At 35.1% G+C, this 20,501-nt stretch overlaps 13 protein-coding genes and 6 pseudogenes across 19 annotated transcripts, besides 2 other annotated features; 10 read left to right on the top strand and 9 right to left on the bottom strand.

Moving 5' to 3' along the window:
- Positions 1 to 340: 340 nt before the first annotated feature.
- TVAGG3_1023720 (ankyrin repeat protein family) lies at positions 341 to 2,098 on the bottom strand (the record flags this gene model as incomplete). The annotated part of the gene is made up of 1 exon (XM_001578996.1): positions 341 to 2,098. One exon carries the CDS (start codon positions 2,096 to 2,098, stop codon positions 341 to 343), a length of 1,758 nt encoding a protein of 585 aa, XP_001579046.1.
- Positions 2,099 to 2,317: 219 nt separating this feature from the next.
- Positions 2,318 to 2,415: a terminal%2Cinverted (terminal inverted repeat of Maverick-3 transposon ID:TVAGG3_1023730).
- Positions 2,318 to 20,501: part of a mobile genetic element that runs on past the window's edge.
- TVAGG3_1023740 (uncharacterized protein) lies at positions 3,547 to 3,909 on the top strand (the record flags this gene model as incomplete). Its single annotated transcript, XM_001578997.1, has 1 exon — positions 3,547 to 3,909. The coding sequence occupies one exon, from the start codon at positions 3,547 to 3,549 to the stop codon at positions 3,907 to 3,909; it is 363 nt and encodes a 120-aa protein (XP_001579047.1).
- TVAGG3_1023750 (serine threonine-protein phosphatase family) lies at positions 3,928 to 4,170 on the top strand (the record flags this gene model as incomplete). Its single annotated transcript, XM_001578998.1, has 1 exon — positions 3,928 to 4,170. One exon carries the CDS (start codon positions 3,928 to 3,930, stop codon positions 4,168 to 4,170), a length of 243 nt encoding a protein of 80 aa, XP_001579048.1.
- On the bottom strand, positions 4,175 to 5,023 carry TVAGG3_1023760 (uncharacterized protein; the record flags this gene model as incomplete). Its single annotated transcript, XM_001578999.1, has 1 exon — positions 4,175 to 5,023. One exon carries the CDS (start codon positions 5,021 to 5,023, stop codon positions 4,175 to 4,177), a length of 849 nt encoding a protein of 282 aa, XP_001579049.1.
- Positions 7,821 to 8,222, top strand: TVAGG3_1023770 (uncharacterized protein; the record flags this gene model as incomplete). Its single annotated transcript, XM_051254927.1, has 1 exon — positions 7,821 to 8,222. The coding sequence occupies one exon, from the start codon at positions 7,821 to 7,823 to the stop codon at positions 8,220 to 8,222; it is 402 nt and encodes a 133-aa protein (XP_051080501.1).
- On the top strand, positions 8,242 to 8,394 carry TVAGG3_1023780 (uncharacterized protein; the record flags this gene model as incomplete). Its single annotated transcript, XM_051254928.1, has 1 exon — positions 8,242 to 8,394. One exon carries the CDS (start codon positions 8,242 to 8,244, stop codon positions 8,392 to 8,394), a length of 153 nt encoding a protein of 50 aa, XP_051080502.1.
- Positions 8,414 to 8,998, top strand: TVAGG3_1023790 (phage tail repeat-like family; the record flags this gene model as incomplete). The annotated part of the gene is made up of 1 exon (XM_051254929.1): positions 8,414 to 8,998. The coding sequence occupies one exon, from the start codon at positions 8,414 to 8,416 to the stop codon at positions 8,996 to 8,998; it is 585 nt and encodes a 194-aa protein (XP_051080503.1).
- Positions 9,240 to 11,181, top strand: TVAGG3_1023800 (annotated as a pseudogene). The gene has a single exon. A coding segment is annotated over exon 1 (1,942 nt).
- On the bottom strand, positions 11,204 to 11,449 carry TVAGG3_1023810 (uncharacterized protein; the record flags this gene model as incomplete). The annotated part of the gene is made up of 1 exon (XM_001314858.2): positions 11,204 to 11,449. The coding sequence occupies one exon, from the start codon at positions 11,447 to 11,449 to the stop codon at positions 11,204 to 11,206; it is 246 nt and encodes an 81-aa protein (XP_001314893.2).
- TVAGG3_1023820 (uncharacterized protein) lies at positions 11,480 to 11,743 on the top strand (the record flags this gene model as incomplete). Its single annotated transcript, XM_051254930.1, has 1 exon — positions 11,480 to 11,743. One exon carries the CDS (start codon positions 11,480 to 11,482, stop codon positions 11,741 to 11,743), a length of 264 nt encoding a protein of 87 aa, XP_051080504.1.
- On the bottom strand, positions 12,524 to 12,919 carry TVAGG3_1023830 (uncharacterized protein; the record flags this gene model as incomplete). Its single annotated transcript, XM_051254931.1, has 1 exon — positions 12,524 to 12,919. The coding sequence occupies one exon, from the start codon at positions 12,917 to 12,919 to the stop codon at positions 12,524 to 12,526; it is 396 nt and encodes a 131-aa protein (XP_051080505.1).
- On the bottom strand, positions 13,150 to 13,523 carry TVAGG3_1023840 (annotated as a pseudogene). The gene has a single exon. A coding segment is annotated over exon 1 (374 nt).
- Positions 13,771 to 14,382, top strand: TVAGG3_1023850 (uncharacterized protein; the record flags this gene model as incomplete). Its single annotated transcript, XM_051254932.1, has 1 exon — positions 13,771 to 14,382. The coding sequence occupies one exon, from the start codon at positions 13,771 to 13,773 to the stop codon at positions 14,380 to 14,382; it is 612 nt and encodes a 203-aa protein (XP_051080506.1).
- TVAGG3_1023860 (uncharacterized protein) lies at positions 14,411 to 14,611 on the bottom strand (the record flags this gene model as incomplete). The annotated part of the gene is made up of 1 exon (XM_051254933.1): positions 14,411 to 14,611. One exon carries the CDS (start codon positions 14,609 to 14,611, stop codon positions 14,411 to 14,413), a length of 201 nt encoding a protein of 66 aa, XP_051080507.1.
- On the bottom strand, positions 14,663 to 14,857 carry TVAGG3_1023870 (uncharacterized protein; the record flags this gene model as incomplete). Its single annotated transcript, XM_051254934.1, has 1 exon — positions 14,663 to 14,857. One exon carries the CDS (start codon positions 14,855 to 14,857, stop codon positions 14,663 to 14,665), a length of 195 nt encoding a protein of 64 aa, XP_051080508.1.
- TVAGG3_1023880 lies at positions 15,481 to 16,350 on the top strand (annotated as a pseudogene). Its single transcript has one exon. A coding segment is annotated over exon 1 (870 nt).
- TVAGG3_1023890 lies at positions 17,560 to 18,013 on the top strand (annotated as a pseudogene). Its single transcript has one exon. A coding segment is annotated over exon 1 (454 nt).
- TVAGG3_1023900 lies at positions 18,030 to 18,448 on the bottom strand (annotated as a pseudogene). Its single transcript has one exon. A coding segment is annotated over exon 1 (419 nt).
- On the bottom strand, positions 18,720 to 19,717 carry TVAGG3_1023910 (annotated as a pseudogene). Its single transcript has one exon. A coding segment is annotated over exon 1 (998 nt).

A 20,501-nucleotide genomic window follows, 5' to 3' on the forward strand; every position in this document is an offset into this window, starting at 1 on the left:
ATTATAAGAAATAAAGATGATTGGAATCCGCTGTCAATTTTTGATTTGAAGTTTCAATTGCCCAGTTGTAAACTTTAGCAAATATTTAAAATATTTTCTAAATCTGAAATGCTATTCTTTTAAAAAGAAGGTTCTGTCAAATCATCGATTATTTTTTTGTATAAAATTGAATTTTCAATTATATTTTGATGGGTTGATTATTTTATTTCCCAGCATACTTTAAGCATAATTAAAATGCAAACACATTTATTTATAAAGTTGACAATAGTTATTTTTATTTTAAAAAAATATAATTTTTAATTCGATGCTCCACAAACAATAACAAATTCATTTTTCATAATTAGATTGTTTGTAGATAGGCTTTCACTTCACCTTTCGCTGTTTTATCAGCTCCAATACTGATCAGATATTTGACAACTTCAAGCTGGCTACTCTCTGCTGCAATGATGAGTGCTGTTTTGCCATAACAATTTTTTGCTTCTTTATTTGCCCCAATGGAAATAAGATATTTAACCGCCTCAATGTTGCCATTTTCTGATGCAAATATAAGAGGAGTTTCGTCATTAGAGAGTTTAGCTTCTTTATTAGCTCCAATGGAAATGAGATACTGAGCAACATCAAAATGACTCATTTGAATCGCCAAAAAGAATGCCGTATATCCGCGTGAATTTCTAGCTTCTATATCTGGTTGAAATGTAGCAAGATATTTAACTGTGTCAAGATATCCATTATATGATGCATACATGAGTGGTGTCATATCATCGTTATTCTTTGCTTCTTTATTTGCCCCAATGGAAATAAGATATTTGGCAACATCAGTATGACCTTTAATTAAAGCGTTGAAAAGTGATGTTTTCCCATTTTCATCCTTAGCTTTCTTATTAGCACCAATTGTAATAAGATATTTAACAACTTCAAGTTGATTGTAAGTTGATGCGCAAATGAGTGGGGTGTTTTTATTGTCATCGAAACCATCACTTCCTTCTTTATCTGCCCCAACAGTAAAAAGATATTTAACTACTTCAATGTGCCCATAAGCAGATGCTAAACTGAGTGGAGTAAATTTAGATTTATCAAACGTGTTTTTGTCGCAACCGCATTCAATGAGTGATTTAACAAGTCTGAGATTTCCCCGCATGGATGCTACATGAAGGACATTTCGAGCAAATTTATTTTGTGTCTTACTAGTCAATCCTGCTTTGTATGCTTGAATCATCATATCTTGATTTCCATTTTCGGAAATTTTGTCAAGGAACTTGTAAATGTTTTCGAAGTTTTCACATAATTTGTATTGTGAAATTATTGAACTTAGATTTTCTGGATCAAAGGAGCGTGGATTTAGTGTATTTGGGGCTATTGCTCTCAGCAAAGAATCATGGAGAGGTTTGACAATGCTCAGGCAATTACCAGTATTAGTTAAATTTTGTATTTCGTCAATGATTTGTTTGCTACAAAACTCAAAGTGAATAAATTCAATCAATGGATGGAATATTTCGTTTTCTTTAGTTAATGAAATAATAAAACTTGCCAAAGAATTTTCATCTTTGACCGCAAGTTCTTTATTACTGAATATTCTAATTAAAATGTCAAGTCCAAGTTTTGTTGAAATTGATTTGAGTTGATCATCATTGATCCCGTAGAAATGTGATGAAATGTAATCAATACATGTTGATATATCGGTTTGTGATGAAATATCAAAATAGTATTCAAGTAATTCAATACAGTTACTTTTGTTAAGTTCCATTTCATCAATGACGTATTTTTTGTAAAGATTACATAATTTACGCATTTCGAGATTGAGTCCAATATGAAAAAGATCTTTCAATACTACTTTATCACATTCGATCTCTGTTTTACTGTATTGAAGAATATCTTTTAATACATTATATGTATCTTCCGATTTAACATCTGCATTTGAATCGACCATTTCAATGCTTTTATCTAAAAGATACTGTGAATATACCATTTTTGATGAGGCTACTGCGAAAGATTTATTTAGGGTAATTTCTACTTTGTTAACTGCAATTGTGAATTTATCGCATGTATTATAATTGTTAATTCTTTCTAGTGTTTCATTATCTAGTTTAATCAACACCATTATTGGAAAACTGAAAAATTGAAAACGCATTCAATTTTATTATATTAACCCTGTCTTATCAGTTTTGCCTGATTTTCATAATATTAAGTATTAGATAGAAATTTGATGTGAAAAATTTGATTACATGATGAATAATACTGTATTCAATAATTTCTATAATCACGTCTTATCAATTTTAATTGCTTAGATTGTTTCTATATCAATAAAGTAAACTCATTTAAAAAAAAAAAAAAAAAAAAAAAAAAAGGTAGTGGGGCTTCCAGGCACTTCGTGCCCTCTAGCCCTGAAGATGTTTAGTATAAATGAAGTTTTTATTCGGAGGGCTTCCCGAAGATGTTTAGTATAAATGAAGTTTTTATTCGGAAAATTGTTAGTCTTCTGGGTCGAAAACATTATATAATGTGTCGCTTTTCACAAATTATATATGTTTTCATGTTTTGTCACTTTTCTGTCACTTTTCAAGAAAAAACATTTTTATTATTATATATAAATGAATTTTACAAAACCACCGTTACCGTTCTTTGGAAATAAGAGTAGATGTAAAGATATTATATTGAGAGAACTTAAGAAACTACCGAATGGTCTAACATTTGTAGATTTGTTCGGTGGAAGTTTCTATATATCCCATTTGTGCCATATAATATTCCCAGACTCAAAGATTATATGCAATGACTTCGACAACTATATGGACCGTCTCAAACATATTCCAGACACTAACAAAATATTGAAAGAGTTAAAAGAAAAGATACCTATAGGTAAGATGGAACGTATACCATTAGATAACAAAAATATTGTGAGAGAGGTTTTGAAAAAAGCAGAATATATAGACTGGGATAGTATATCTGCTAGACTATTATATAGTGGTTCTATAAGAGTTCATGACATTGAAACACTTATGTCAAAAATTTTATATCTTAACTATACAAATGTTTTCAAAGAGGACATAGAAAAATATATTGAGGGTATAGAGTTTGTGAGATGTCATTGGACAGATTTGTATGAAAAATATAAAGACAAGGAAAATGTTTTCTTTATAGTGGACCCGCCGTTCTATAACACATGGGATTTTCAATACCAAGTAGACTGGACTTTGAGAGACTCTTTAGAAACTTTAGACGTTTTACATAACCATCCATGCTTTTACTTTACATCCGATAAAAGTGGTTTGGAAACCGTTATGAGATGGTTAGAGGACATACATGACTATGAGTTTATATATGACAAGATAGAATATGAGAGAGGTCCTATAAACTGGAGAAAGTGTCACAATAAAGAAATTTTATTAGTAAGTAAATGTGGTTTGAAATAGGACTACTTGTTTTAGGTTTTTTCCATTGTGTCATTTATTTATTTGACGTGGCAGAAAAGTACAGAGAATATGAAGATGAACCAATGCCTGCAAATGTTCAGTATATGTACTCGTAAGAGATATTTTTATCTAATATTAAATGGACGCACAGAACTTAGCGAATGCACAGCAACCTGGACAACCAAACCCAGAGAATATTCCAAATGAAGTTAGAATACAAACTGCAATGGCAAACTATGGTCAAGTGCCAACAGATGTACAAATGCAAACTGCCATGTCAAATGACGCTGCGTTAGGTTTGCCACCATGGTATGCAAATATGAGATGGAAAGAGTTTTATACAAACCCTGAAGTGGGATATAAACAACTTTATGCAGATGACGCGAACACAGGAGTTGACCCAGAATATGTTTTCTACCAGAGGAGAAACAGAATGTATGAGCTCCAGTTAAAGAATGCTATGGAACTCAACAGGAAACGTAAGAGACTAGGCGGACATTAGATTTTTACATATAGTAAAATGGGTTTCTTCAGTAGTATTGGAAACTTCTTCAGAAGAGTTGGAAGAGGTATATGGAATGGAATAAAAACCGTAGGAAAAGGAATTTGGAACGGAGTCAAAAATATTGGTAAAAGGGTAGGTCAGTTTGTTGGTATTATACCTAAAGACCCTGAACCAGAAGAACAAGCTCCTGTTATACAACAGCCTGAACCTGCACCACAGTCTAGTTGGCAACCAAATCCAACACCTCAACCGTATTAAAAAATTATATTTTTACCGTTCGATAGTAGTTGTATATGAAACTAAGTTCTAAGTAAAACGCATGGTATAATGGAATTATTCTTTTTCTTCCATCTGTAGTAAACCATACTTGAAAGTCTGAAATACTTCCACTCGGCGGTTCATATAACTTTGTAGGTTTTTCGTAAAAGTCATTTGCCAAGCATAAGAAAGAGTTTTGAGCGCCAGAAAATGAAGCATGAACAATAATAGCAGCTGGGTCGAAAACATCTTTAAATAAATATGGTTCATCTCTTGCATATCGACTGTAAATATTTGCTAAAGGAAGTTTGACTTTCTGATTTAACATTCTTTGCAAATAATACCATGACATTGCAGTGAATTCTGTATATATTTGTTCGTCTTTCTTTGGATTGTCTTCGTAGATTTGAAATGACACTTGTGAATTTTGTTTGTCATATACAATTCTCACATAAAGTGTGCTCTCGGTATTTGCATATTCATCAGCATATTTTGCATAACATGAATTTATTTTATCTTCTATATTTTTTAACGCAGTCTGTAGAGAAGATGAAAGGTCAACTTGTATTAGCTCAATTTCTTCCCACATTTTTCGTTTCCCTTCAGATATATAATCTATATGAAACTTTACAATAAATGGAAAACTTTTATCTTCTACAGACACAAACTTCATTCTACGAAAGCCAATAGCTTTTGTGACAGATGGGTCTCTTAGCCATCTTAATGGGTAGTCAAAACGATAGCCTTCATGCTTTACGGTCTCTGTCTCAAACTTTTGACCGACATTAGTAAAAAGTTCATCTAATGGTTTAGTTGTAGCAACTCTTGAATTTTCTTTTTCTATTGGAAGCATATTTTATCTAGAATAAAAATGTCGAAAGATATTGCTTCCATGAGAGAAATACAACACAACCGACAACTCATTATGCAAGCTCTAAATAAGAACACAACAAACTTTTCAAACTATTCTAAGATATCTGAGTCATTGAAAGAAGGAAACTTAAAACTGACAATAAACCCAATGACAGATGAGTTTCTGTTTCAAGACAATAAGAACCATACTGTCTGTATAAATCCAACAAAAGGAACTTTAAACGAGAAACCTATAAATGAACTTCTTTTGAAAACAGATGTTGACAACAAAGCTGACAAAGAATATGTAGACGATGCAATAGCAAAAGAAGAAAAAAGAGCTAACAATGCTTATGCAACAAAAGAACATACTCATCCTGAACTAGCAGACAAAACATATGTTGACAATAAAATGTCAAGTGAAGTGACGAGAGCTGAAAACGAATATTCTAAAAAGACTCATACACATTCTATATCTGAAATAACAGACTTACAAGAAACCTTAAACAGGAAAAGTGACGTTGGACATACACATACCATTGCAAATATTGCAAACTTACAAGAAACCTTAAACAGGAAAAGTGACGTTGGACATACACATACCATTGCAAATATTGCAAACTTACAAGAAACCTTAAACAGGAAAAGTGACGTTGGACATACACATACCATTGCAAATATTGCAAACTTACAAGAAACCTTAAACAGGAAAAGTGACGTTGGACATACACATTCTATATCTGAAATAACAGACTTAAACGTTAGCCTTGAAAAGAAAGCAGATAAAACATATGTCAATGAAATATACCAAAGTTTGATAGGAACAACTAAAAATATTGAAACTATTGTTGGTGACTTTTCTATCTATGAAGAAAACAAATATTTTAGATGGGAGTTTGTACAGTCCTTAAGAAATGGTATACGGTATAAACTCATTCCGAAAAATAACAATGAAATGTATGTAAGCTATATAAAGAATGATGGTACACAAGTTAAAGTTCCATTAGACAACAACTGCTACTTAAACTTATATGGAGACGAACAAAAGAAATATTTAAGAGTTTATGAAATGACAGATATGACATTGCCTGACCCAGCTCCAGCACCATATTATTATGACTATGGAGATGATGTCAGAACACCACATGTAGATGAACAAAAGCTAACATTATATTTAGATTATTATAGATATAAAAGATATAATGCAATAGAAAAAACGAGAATAGTATATTATTATATAGATGACAGAAATAAATATTATAGTCAAGATTTTACCTACCCTGAAAACATAAGATTATATTATAAAAAATATTCTGACACAAACCAGAAGAAACCAGAAATAGTTACACTATATTTTAAGTTCAAAAGAGACAATCCTATATTATCTCATATGTTTGATTTAATGAACCCAGTAGGTTCTATTTATACATCTATGGATGCAAGATGTCCTCAAGTAATGTTTGGTGTTGGTGCATGGGAACAAATAGTCGACAGGTTTTTGTATTGTGCAAACTCTTCAAAGGAAACAGGTGGAAGTAAAACGATTTCAGGTGAAAATTTACCTGCACACAGTCACTACATAGATTTAAGTACATCTCAAGCAGGTTGGCATAAGCATAGATATTGGGATTGGTCAGGAATGACAAAAGGTAAAGGATATGATGTTAAAGACGACGTTAAGTTTGCTATAAATTGTTACTGGAGTGACACTCAGGGAGAAGGAAACCATACACATCGCGTTTCGGGATATACGCAAACAACGGGACAAAGTAAAGACTACATGCCACCTTACATGACAGTTTACGCATGGTATAGAATTGCTTAGTCGTCATTTTCAACTTCTTTAGCATATTCGTCAGGAGTTGTCTTATATTTGTTAGGAACTGTCTTTGAAAGTATACCACCTTGAACCTTAACAAGTTTGAAACGAGGTCTGACAATAGTAGTTTTATCTTCTGCTTGCAGTCTGTACATTTTGCCATGTTTGCCTAAAACTTCATAATATTCTCTTGTATACTTTCTTCTATTTTTACGAACACGAACGTGAGTACCTGTCGAGTTCCCATTGGTGTCATAGTCAATAGTATTTTCATATGGGTCGCGTTTAGGTATTTCTATTTTTACTTTGTCGCCTTTCTTAAGTTTGAAGCCTGGCATTCTTTCTTGTTTGTCTCTTTTGACTAAATTGTTAAATATAAAGTCTTTCTCTAAGTCGGGGTTGTTTTTCATTTCTTCGGGGGAGTGGTTTCCCAAACCTTTTTGTTTACGGCTATTGTAAATATTTAAAACTTGTCTCATCTTTGCCATGGAGAAGTGCCTATATTTGTCGTCATATGACATTTCATCTACCTCACCACCTTGTGGTTGGTTTAAGTCTCTTAAGATTTTTATACAACTGTCAATGACACCAAGAGCAGAATGGTTTTGGTCGACAATGAAATATTGGTTTACATTTTTTGAACGCAGATAGTTTTTAATATCATCTGATTTGAAAGAACTTTCACAGTCAGATGTCAGTTTTGTTGGATGGTATTTGTCAACGAATATTGTCAAAGCAGTTTTCACATCTAAAATATTTTTGGACCATAATGGTATGGCTTCACAGTATCTTGTGTTTTGACCGACAAATATTAGCCAGTATGGAGGTCCATCTTCTCTATACCTCGGAATGTTTTCCAAGATATCCATAAACCAAGCATTTGGTGTTGAACTAAAGATTTTTATCATGAGTGCTTTCTTTGTTGCCTTAGAAACATAGGGGTCCTTGTTTGGATTCGTCATTTTTTACCCTATAAGAAATGGGTTTATTTGGCGCATTAGCAGGAGTTGCATCCAGATTTTTACCCGCAGTGGGAACAATAGCCAGAGGTGTATTTGGAGTTGGAAGGAAGATTTTGAGTACATTAGGTATACTTAAAGAGAAAGCACAACCTATTATACAAACTGTACAGAAAGGTTGGGATGTAGCACGAGATGCAGCAAATCTTATTCCAAATCCTGAAACAAGAGGAAAAGTTCAAGGATGGATGGACAATGTAGGAAGACAAGCAGGAAACTATTATAACAAAGCAAATGACTACTATAACCAAGCAGGACACTATATGGACCAAGGTGAAAGATTCTTTAACAGAGGATATAACCATGCACAACAGTGGGTAAACAATAACCAACCTCAACCACCTCAAACTTGGGGAATGTAAAGTTTTTTACTGAGATGAAATGAACAATACAGCATTGAGACAAATGGGTTCAAGATGGATTTGTCGACTTCCAGCAGTTACACCACGTGTTTGTCAAGTTCTTCCTATACCTCAGGAAGTTTTAGACCGACTTAAAAAACAACAACAACCAGTTGAAAACAAACCAAACTAAAATTTTTTACTGAGATGAAATGACCGAAGAAGTTGAAACGGTAGATTTGACACCACAAACAAAAAGTTCAGAACCATTGTCAAAACCTGTCAAAGAACTTACAGATGAAGAGAAAAATTCAATAATAGAAAGTGCCAGGTCTGGAAATACAAACCCTAACTACAAAGTCACTTTTCATAGAAATGGAACGGCTAGTATCTCAAAAAAGAAACAGACTCTCACAAATAAAATATTGAAGTCTGAAGGAGCTTTCGAGACAACAGATGGAAAAGTTTACTTCACTGACCAACAGTTCATTATAGAACATCTCATTGACTTAGAGTCGAAATATTCTAAACTTTACAACAAACACAAAAAGTTGAAAGGAAAACAAAAACAAATGGCATATGATATTTATGAAGATGTTGACGACACAACTAAACCTGCAAGTGAGGTAAAGTCAGATGAACCGAAAAGTGACGAAAAACCGATAGAAGAAGAAAAACCAAAAACTGAAGATAAACCAAAACCAAAGTTTAGTTTGGAAACTAAACCAAGTCAACCTTCATTAGCTGGTATGGGTTGGCGTCAAAGACTTATGGCAGCAGGCGGTTATGTAAAGTAAAGAAAAAAACATTTTTTTTATTTTTATAAAAATGCCCCCATATAGAATGGATAGAAAATCTGCTAGAATAAAAGCAGAGTTAGAAAGATATGGTTGGAAAGTTTCGAAGAATTTTAAATATAGGAAGGGAAGACCCATAAAAGTCTATGACAAATTGTCTGGTCTTCGCTACGAAATGGAATTGGAAACAGCACGCGCAAATTATCCAAACAGACTAGAGAGGTTAGAAGAAGAACGTCTTATGGACATGCCTTTCGATGTTTCTGAACCGCAAGTTGAAGGACACGACGCTTTGCCAGATTCTATTGGAAACATGACGAAACAATTGTATCCTTTGAGAAGGAAAAGGAAAAGGTGAAGACAAACATGCTCCCATGGAAAGAACAAGATATGCATATGAAAAGTACCGTGAAGTTAGAAGTCAAATTACATCTGGTCGAACCTTTACAGTAAACTTTGACGAAGGAAAGAACAAAGAAGGCTTCATGGGTGTACTTGCTGCCATACAAGACGGAAATAAGAAAGGATACAATCTCAGACTAACCATAACAGATTTGGACGGTCACATTTACTATGCACATGGCAATGTCACAACAGCCGCACAACTTCTTGACGCTTTCAAGACTACAAAGAGAGAACAAATGTTTGACTCCGACTCAGACATTTTGAATGCAATTGAAGGAATTGCAAGTGTAAAATTTGAATGGTACCAACCTAACCCTCAAGCAGTCAGACAACATGCTGGATACTTCCCGTTCATAAATAAGTCTGACATTGACTTGACAAGGTATGGAATTTACAATTCAATTGAAACAATTGTCAATGAACCTTGCATTCTTACATGTCTCAGGAACTCTGGTCTTGTTACAGATGAGAAGATGAAGTATCTTGAGTCATGTGTGAAGACAAGGTACATTCTCAGAGGTCAATTGGCAAAAATTGCACCGTTGGCAAATGTCAATATCCGAGTTAACATACCTACAGCTAAAGGTTCTTCACATGACGACTATGTTGTTGAGTTCAATTTACCATGGTTGAAGATTGTAATTGTCCACAACCACTTCATGTTGAACGAAAGTCTTACAAACCCATTGTTCGGAAAAGGTAAGTGTAACATTGTCAGAGCTGTTAACATTCTTTTCGAGAAAGGTTTGTTGGAACCAATTCCAGATGACAAGCTGACAGAAACTTTTGTACCAAAAGACGAAACAAACTTTTCATTGTTAGCAAGACCAAATGTTGTTCCAGACAAAGTTCTAGTACAAAAGAAGTACACAATTCCACAAGGGGTTGGATTGTTCGGATACCAACCTGAACCAGAAGAACTTCCAATGAGGTTGCAAGAACTTCAAGATGCTATAAACAAACTTCCATTGAGACATCCAATTGACGTCAAATTGTATTGGAGAGCATCTGAGTTAGGTCAGAAAATTTTATATGAAACAGGTTGCTTTGACGATGTTTATGAGATAACAGGAGAAGTTTCTCAAAAGATAAGAGACTCACTTGAATTTCCACGAACCGGACCCATTGGATGCGATAAGTTCGACTCAGATGAAAAGATATACTATGTCGACCTTAACGCTGCGTACATGAGGTTCGTCCAATATATCCCGACTGGAATTCCAAACGAAGATGGAGAGTTCCCAGGAAGGAACTATACAGTTGGAAAAGTCATACAACAACTCTATGATATTAGGAAAGCTTCAAACCCCAAACTCGCAATGACACTGAAATTGCTTATGAATTCGACATGGGGATATTCCATTAAAAAACCTCAAGAGATGAAGAGTAAACATTATGAGAAGGTCGACAACTTTGTTGAAAGGTTTTCTCCTTTTGTTTTGAAGTACGAATTCACTCAAGGTCAAAGTGGCTTAGTAACCACATTAAAACCTATTGTCGAACATTGGTCTTACCCTCAGTTCGCAAAGGCAGTCCTTGACAACTACAACAAATTCTTCTCCGAAGTCAAATCCAAAGTTGTGGTTTACTATGAGAACATTGACGCACTCATGACGAACGAAGAAGGGTACAACAAACTCATTGAAATGGGCATGGTCGGTGAAAAGATGGGTCAATTCAAATTGGACAAAATTTTCACCGAAGTTCATGTCCTCTCCAAGCGTAAGTACTGGGGCATACTTGAAGACGGCACAGAAATAAAACATTGCATGAAATAAAAAATTTTTATTCGAATTTGAATTAAAATGTGGGAATTCTTGGGAACGGGAAAGGCTTATTTACTTGAGGAACAGGTAAAGGTGGTGGAGGTGGAGGTGGTGGCAACCAGTCCATTTTATATTCCTTCCTAGCTAATTTCCGTTTAATTTCATGGTCGCCCTCGGAGTCTTTGAATCGGACAGGTCGAGTTACACCATTCTTGGTCTCAAACTCATATATAACCTGTTTGTCTGTATTTTCGTCGACTATGGCACGAGACACGAACATTGACCAAACGGACAAAAAGTGTCATTTCGGATGGTCACGCAGCCAATCGCATTCGAGCACTTCGAAGAAGCCTTACGTTCCAAGGGAGAGGGTGTCTGGTGCAAGGCAGAGGTCATGAAACTCTACGAGCAGTACATCCTCAATGCCTGGGAGGACAAATCGTCCTTGGATTGGCAATTCTACCAACTCCTCTGGGACGACCTCCTACGCAACTGGGATAACGAAAGAGCCCAATTCAAAGGTCGGGAACTAATTTTGCAAATTGACCTTAATTTCACATACTTATCCAAATAAACACCTAAATTTACTTGGGGTTTCCCCCTAAAATAAAATTTTTTTACTCTTAGAACCACTCGAGGTTCTCCTTACGGTTGTTGAGCTTGTCACCGTCAATGTGTCTGACCTTCGTCTTCTTGCCTGGATTTGGAACCCATTGAATTGCGACAAGCTTGCCCATGGAGATTGAACCGCGATTCCGAAGGTTAAGGTTCAAGTGTCCCAAGTTGTTGAGGACTGGGGTAAGAACCTTGCCTGTCTCCTTGTTGCGGATTTGGTATGGGTAGGGTTGGGAAATTTCGTAAGTGTCATCGGCAACAAGGGTTGCCCATGTAGCGGCTTCAGGAACTTCTTCGTGTTTCTCTTCTTCCTCTTCTTCCTCTTCTTCCTCTTCTTTGATAATACCTTCGGCAATTCTGTGTTCACGAATTACGGTGTTGCATGTTCTGTCCTTTCCGAGTACCTTCCAGATGGCGTCTATCTCTTCGAAGAAACGGTAGATGAGTCTGGCAAGGTCTCGGTTCTCTCTCGCGTAAATGCGCAAGGTTTCCGTTAAATCATTCAGGCATTTCTCATTGGAAGCTTGGTTCATGAGGACATCGGCTTTGAGCTTGGTCATCTCTGTCATAAGACTACTTTGGAGAGTCTTAACGGTGTTTGTCAGATGAGCTTTCAAATTCAAAATTTGAATTTGAACTGGGCGCTTGTCTGGCAACATTGAAAGGACATCTGCCATTGTGTTCGGCTTCGGTGCTTGTTCGGACATCGAAAAAATGAAGTGGTTTGAGAATGACGGTTTTACTTCAAAAAGCTTGTTATGACAGTTATGTCATACAACAAGTTTAAAATAATATCTTGTTCTTCTTCTGAACGTTTGTTGTCTCTTCCGATAAAAGTTTGGAACATGAGAACCAAAAAACGTTTTTTGAGATTGCGGAAGAGTTCAGGCAAATTTTCATATTCTGGATATGTTGGGAGCAGTTCAAAACATCTGAGCTGACTTTCGGACAAAATTGGGACAATGTCAGAAAATTCATCTTTGGTCGGACTGCTTGAAGGTAAGTCCCTTACATGTAAGTAGCTCTGGTAAAGTCTTCTCATTTCTGCTAACTTTTGGAGTATAGCTTCGTAGTTTAGAAGTTTTAATTTTAAATGTCTTATTCCACTCTTGACATCTAAACGGTAACTATCCATGAGGTCAAGAGTAGCTTTGGTAGCTTTAAGTGGAGCTATCTGTTCCTTGACTTCTGCAATTTTGGTTGCAATTGTGATTTGAGCTCCTTCAAGTTCGCCGTCTATGTCGTTCTCAACGCCTTCAACCATGGCTTGAAACTCTTCATCGGTCCATTGAGATTGGTGTGGGACGAATTTAACTTGCTTCATTCAAAAAATGAAAAAAATGTTTTTACTCTAAACGTTAAGGTTTACTGAATTGGTTGGATGTCGCCTTCACAGGTTATGTAGAACGGCTGACCCGAGAAGTGAAGGAGAGACTGAATTGCCAATTTCATATGGGGTAGGGGTTCTCCTTGTTTGGTATTTTTATCCAAGGACGTTTGTTTAGGAACTTAACAAGAGCTTCTCTTTTGGCGTCCTTTATGCCATCGTAGGCTGTCCCGTCTGGTATTTGAATTGGAATTCCAGTCGAAGTCTCGAGCTGAAGTGTAGACCTTCCAGAAATAGTGGTGAACTTGACCTTGGGCTTCATTACCCTGCGCAAGTAGTCTTTTACGCAGTCGTTAATTTCAATTAGGTAAATTGCCTCGTCAAATCCTTCTGGCATTCCGAGTCCTTCCATCCGACAGGAAAATATTTTCCCGACAACTGGAAAAAATTTTCCGGACAAAGGGAAAAATTTTTCCTTCCGACAGGAAGAACTCTTCCAGTTGTCCGTCCGTAAACCATTCAAATTTTCGAAAATTGAGAACTTTTTGGTCGAACTTCAGAAAAAGTTCTTCCTTCCGACAGAAAAAGTTCTTCCTTCCGACAGGAAAAGTTCTTCCTTCCGACAGGAAAAATTTTTCCTTCCGACAGGACACAAACGGATGACTGACGTTCCTCTTCCTGAATGCCTTCCAAAGCCAGAAGAACCGAAAGCTGCAGAACCACAACAGTCTCCTCAGCAACCTCAGTTCCAGCAAGTCCCTCCACCAAATTACTACCAATTTCCATCTCAAGGTTACTACCAATTTCCACCTCAAGGTTACTACCCACCACAAGGCTTCCCGAACTACCCTCCTCAGCCTATGCCTTACTTCCCCAACCCTTGGATGTTCCAGCAAGCTCCACCCCAGCAATTCCAATCTCAATCCAAATCGAAGAGAGACCAAGAGTTCGAAGAAGGTCTGAACCGTTTACGCAAAGAGTATGCCACAGCCCCTATGGAAGAAGACAGGCTCTCACTCTCTTCCCTCAAATCGACCGATTCGACTCGTACCACAGATTCGGTTCGTGACCGTGAAGACTACCTCAAGCAGTCTGAGAGACTCTTCATCCTACAACCATTTACAGTTGGAGCTCTCAAGAACATGCGCAATTACGAAGGTCAGACACCAGCTGGAGACCGCAAAACAGACGTACTCGCAAGAGCCGTCCAGCTCGTCAAAACAAAGACTGAGATAGTCGACTTCATTCTTGCAGCTTGCCCATACAAGTAAAAAAATAAACAATTACGAGTTAAACTTTTTATTCTTTCTTTTCTGAGTTGTTTAGAGCTGGTTTCTCTTGTAGGAACCTTTCGTACTCTTCCATGGTCATGTAATTGCGAATTTGGTACGCAATTCCAGGTTCGTTGTTTTTGAACCTTACGTATGTAACGCTTCCATCCTCCTCAGGGAAGTAAGCTGCTAACATCTGACCAAGTTTTCTCGGTGACTCGGAGCTCATAAAAATGTCACTTTTTAAACGTTAAGTTTTTAGTCTTATTTTACCCTTTGTTTACCCTTTGTTTACCCTTTGTTTGTCAATGTAGTATTGGAGTGCAATTTCTCCAAATTCTCTGTGTCGGAGTTCTTCAGCATTTTCCAAGGTGTACCTGGAGAACTCAAAGAAGTTGTCAAGAAGATACTGCCATGCTGCTCTTCTGAGTTCGTCGGTATTTTGGAAGTGTTGCACCTTCGAGTCTTCGGACATGAAAAAATAACACTTTTTCTATTAAACCGTTTTGGCATTTCTCATGAGTGAGTATAGTTCTGCCGAACCATTGGAAGAGAAGAAGTACCCTTGCTGGCAAAAGACAAAAATAGTTGCCTTAGTTGTCATTGCAATTGTACTCGTAATTGAATTCATTGTACTTCTCTTCACGTACATAAAACTCAGCAATGGTATTTGCTTTAAGAAGCTACCATCTTACTAAGACTAAACACTTAGATTTTTCAAGCTTGACTTTTTACAATTTGAATTTTGTCATAAATTTACACCAAAAATAATGTTTAGGTGAAGAGGTGAGATTTCACCTCTTTTTTCACCTGTTTTTTCACCTCATGAATTTTCATGATTTCATCGTAAATGTTTTGTTGAAACTTCATCGTAATGAGCGTAAATGACCCAAAAATAATGTTTAGGTGAAGAGGTGAGATTTCACCTCTTTTTTCACCTGTTTTTTCACCTCATGAATTTTCCCGAAATAAAAAATAAAGTTAGTTTTATTTTTTATTTTATTTATTTTTGTATAAAAAAATAAAATGTCAACAATCGGCACAACAACAGTTCAAACAACTACAGCACCAAACTCGTTAGTCATGAATCCAACATCTATGTTGGTAGAGATGAAAAACTTCATTCCTTCTTCATATACTTTCGAAACAAAAATCCAGAAGATAAAGCAGGAATTGTTAACAAGTAATTTAGACTGTACCGCACAGGATGAAACAAATGAACAGTATCTTTATGAAATGCAGGACATTATTGACCGATTGCCTAAATGCCTGAAATTCAGCAGCAAAAACTCACTATCCCGAATTTGACGAAATTGAAGTGAAACCAACTGACTCAGTAGAAATAAAGAAGTTCATACGAAAGGTAAATTATGAATTCCTTGGTTTTCATTGCAACCATAAGGTTATGGACAAAGATTGCGAACATGTTATATAGAACATCTCTGACCTTATACAAACTGAAGAATTTAAGACCTACGACAACTTTGTTTCATTAGTTGCAAAATGTGTATGGGAAATAAGAGATAAAGATAGTAGGTAAGGTATGGAATGAACAGATAAAGACCCGCTATGTTTGAGATGAAGAGAGCAATTGACGCCTTGGGTTGTTTTAGCAGGTAAGGTTTTCAGAATATAAACGCAAAAATGAACCCGCAATGTTCAAAATGTAAAGCGGCAATTAGGAAATATAACTACTCCGTCAAAGAGATAGAACGTATGCGAAACGACTATGCAGACTTAAAGAAAGAAGCAGAAAAACCAGCAGAAAATAAAATGGATATGTTAGCATTTCTGAACAAAAAACTATCCAACAGCAGAAGATTTCCTATTATCTGACGTCAAAGAAGAAGTATAAAGAAAACTTTCGGTATCGTTAAAACATTCGATGTACTGACAGAAGAAATAGAAGCTACAAAACTGTTTAGGATTTCAAATATACATCGTACAATTCATGTAAAACGCTTATAAAATAACAGGTGAGAAAGAGGTGAAAAAAACAGGTGAAATCTCACCTCTTCACCTAAACATTATTTTTTGCTGAATTCACAACAAAATTCTGAGTAAAATAATTTTTAGGGCATGTGTCAACCGTTGAGTTTTCACAAAATTAAAAAAAATAACTGGGGTGAAAAAAATTAGGTGAAAAAAGAGGTGAAATCTCACCTCTTCACCTAAAATATATTTTTATTGAATTCAGCAACAAAAACAGTGAAATTTCTCTAGACTGACTTCTTTCGGGGTCGCCAAAACTCTTTATTTTTCAAGCTTGACTTTTTACAATTTGAACTTGTTTGCGTAGATGTGAATTCTGAAAGAAGTATGAGGGTCTTGTATGACTTTATACTTCTCCCATAGTTCATGTCTGTCAAACTTACCTGCCATGGACTCTTTCATAAGTTCCATGAAATCGTCTTCGGACAATCCAGGGAAAAGTATTATGTCAGTCAGTATTTCTCTTTACATCCTTACTTAAACTCTTTGCTGTCTGTACACATATTACGACTGAGATTGTTAAAGTGTCTGAGCTTCTTAAGAATTCGACACATGTCTTGTTCTCTGTTCTTTAACAAAGGATGAGAAGCAAAGTCATTCTAAAATAAGAAGACATCTATGAGGGTATGTCTTCCAATCGTAAGATTGCAATTTCTTCGAAATGTATTTATCTCTTTCTGTTTGTTTCTGAAGTGTTTTCTTCTCTAATATTCTCTGCATTTCCTCATTTGGATCTTTTAACTTAGAATTTATATACTCATTTATAGCATTATACTTCAAAACTCTTCTTTGGTACTTCTTTATCCAATCTAACAACTCAGTATCCTTTATACATACTAACTTAGACTTCTTTATAATATCTTTGAACGAATTGACGGTTTGGTCAAATTGACCAGAAGTACTACAAATGACTACTAACTCATAGAATGGGTTCTTCTCATCTAGTTCTTTGTTGTTGTGCAGCCATTTTAAGATAAGTGAAAGTCTTACCCGACCCAGGTGGTGCAATTAGACCTGTTATACCATTCTGAGCAAATAAGAACTTGTCATGTATGGGTTTTATCTGAGAGCATTTTCCAACTTCCTCTTGTTCTTATTTAAACATTCTCAAATTTTTTGTCAATGTCAGCAAACTTTTTTCTAACATATTTTTAGAAAAATTTAAAATTTTTATCTTTTAGAAAAATGTCTAGCGATTTCGCCATCTATATTCGAGATAAACTTTTCGACAGCAAAACATCTGTCGACCATATAAAATCTTACATAGTGTAAACAAGAAAGGTGAATTTGTTCTAAAGTTCTGTTTCTGGAATATGACAAGAACCATAAAACATTAAGCAGAGCAGTCTTAAAATTTGTCAATGACAGACTTGTTGACAGAGATGACGCCGATTGGAAAGATGAAGTCCAACAAAAGTTCTTAGAATGCAAAGAAGACACATGCGCTGTTCTTGAAGATGAAATAGAAAACAGAATAGATGAGCTATTAAAGGACAAAGAACTTTTACAAAAATATGGTTCTGAGAAGTTTGACATAACTCCACCAGAAAAGAAGAAGAGAGAAAAGAAAGAAAAGAAAGTAGAAGAAGAGAAGAAAGAACCTGAACCAGAGCCAGAGAAGAAGAAATTTGACATGTAAAAATAAAATTTTATTTTTAGAACATTTCTGGGTCAATGTCAATGTTCTCTTCCTCTTTAGGAGCAAACACTGGCTTAGACTCTAAAATCTTTTTACCCAACTTACCTTGAACTTCAACTATCTTAGACTCATAATATTCATAGTCGTCTGTCTTCTTTGGTTCATAAGGTATAACAAGTTTGTATGCTTTACCTTCTTCGAGTTTTGAGAACTTTCTGTCAAAATTTTCTTTGACTGTCAACATACCGTCAATGTATAAGTCTTCAAAAGTTGCACCACTTTTTCTAACAACAGCAAACTTAACTGGTGCAATGTTCCAAATTTTGTCAAATGTAGACTTTTCAAAATTGTAGAAGTAAACATTCAAATATGCGAATGGAGCTAACTTATTTTGACTTCTGTCATGTACTTATTTACTGAGATGAATTTCGTCATCTTTTCTATCGGATAAAAAAATATTTTTTTAAAATTTACTCAGAAAAATTTTTCTTTGTATATACACCATTCTGAACATCTAAAAGACTTTTGACATTTGCCAAGAATGTTCGTTTAGAAGCTGTCATATAACCATATTCTTGACAATATTGTTTATACGAATCGTACAATGACCTTTATCTAATGACACAAAGTCAGTTTCATCTATGAACAGTTCATATACACTCTTGTTTGCTTCTAACAATGTTTGTCTCTCTTCGGTATGTGGAATTTGTCTTTGGATTGAACTTAGAAATATCTAATGTCATGAAATATGAGAACAAGTGGTTGTAAAAGTCAGATGTCAAAGTTTCTGCTAAGTCGTCAAAATATTCTGTATCTTGCATATGAGCTTCTGACGTTCTGACAACTACATTATCTTCTGTCAGAACTTTCTAACTTCATCGGAACAGCATTGTTTTGAAACCATAATGAAGTTTGCAACATTTTCACAAACTCTTTGGTCTTTATATTTTCTTTCAACAACTCCAACTTTGTCTGTTATAAGACTCTTCAAGCATCTGAGTTCAAAATTTTGTTGTATCTATACTTTGAAGTTCATTGCAAACTATAAGTTTCATATTCTCAATTGAAGAGTTAAATTTACCGCAGATGTTTTCTAAGTTTGTCATATTCGGATTCGAATAACCTTCTAACAGTTTGCACAAAATATCTGTAAAGAAAGTATTCTTACCTGTTCCTTGTTTTCCAATTATAATGAGAGCAGTTTCATTTTTAGCACTTGGATGTTGTAAGATGTTTGCAAACCAACATAAGATATACTCATAAACCTTTTCGTTTCCATTGCATATAATTTCTTTGACATGGTCTAACCAAGCTTCTATAATATTTTCTTTCCATTCTACTTGTTCATATTTATATCCAGTGAAGATAGAATAGAAGTTTGGAGAAGGTGTATAGAACTTTATACCTCGAACTGAAAAATCTTCTAACTTTGACAATAAGATATCCCAAGCATCTAACATCTTCATGCCGACTTGTACAACTTTTATTTTCTTAAGTTTCTGTCTACATTCTTGTTCTGAAACTATTGTCGCTTAGGTTTGTTAAAGACTACATCCCATTCTTTCATGACATAACATTCTGGGGCAGAGTCGACATAAATGACTAAACGTTTCAAATTCTCGACTGCTTTGTATAGTCTCTAAATGGACACATATTTCTGAATGCTTGGAAGTCATAAAAATCTGAAACATCTATTCTGTACATTTTTATAAAAAATAAAAAAAATATATATTTTTTTATTCTTGACTTTGTTGTTCCATTTGTGCATTTGTTGTTCTTGAGCTATTTGTTGTTGAAGTTGTTCTTGTAATACAATACTTTCACCAGTTGCATCTTCCAATTCGAAACTTTTCTGCCGTCATTGACAAATACATAGGACATAAAAGTTTACAGGAACAAAGTTTGCGTCAACTAATGTCAACGTTATACTTGCCAAAGTGTTTGAGTTCACTAAGGTTGAAAATTCTGCATTCGAATGAACAATAGGCAAACCAGCAGAGAAAGTATTGTTTATACGCATAAGTATCTTTTGGTCATAATAGTTTCTGTCGACATTCGATATAACACTTTGAACCTAAGTTTGAAACAATATATAAGATTGGTGTGCTTAATGTCAATGGAATAGACATTCTTGTATGACACCTTTTCCTGTTATAGGAAACTGTTGGTAGTAAAAACCAGATATAAGTTTTGTATTATAGCTCATATCGTTTATACTAAACTCAGTCGGACATCCAAACATAATGAAACCTGCTCTAGTTGCAGCACATGTTACATCCGTCCTTAAAGTATTAAATAAGTCAACAAAACCTGTTGGTGGTATATCTGAATAAGTATCTTCAAAGGAGTATTTTTTACCATTCACAACAATAAAGTCTTCTGGTGTCAAAAGAGCAAAACAGGCTTTAGTCGTCATTTGTGTTTAAAGTTAGTTTACAATACCGTCCTTGAGGACTTTGTAAGTTTGTTGTTATAGAATTATAATGAC

Source organism: Trichomonas vaginalis, chromosome I (genome assembly GCF_026262505.1).
Source record: "Trichomonas vaginalis G3 chromosome I, whole genome shotgun sequence".
In the NCBI taxonomy this organism is placed as follows: domain Eukaryota; phylum Parabasalia; order Trichomonadida; family Trichomonadidae; genus Trichomonas; species Trichomonas vaginalis.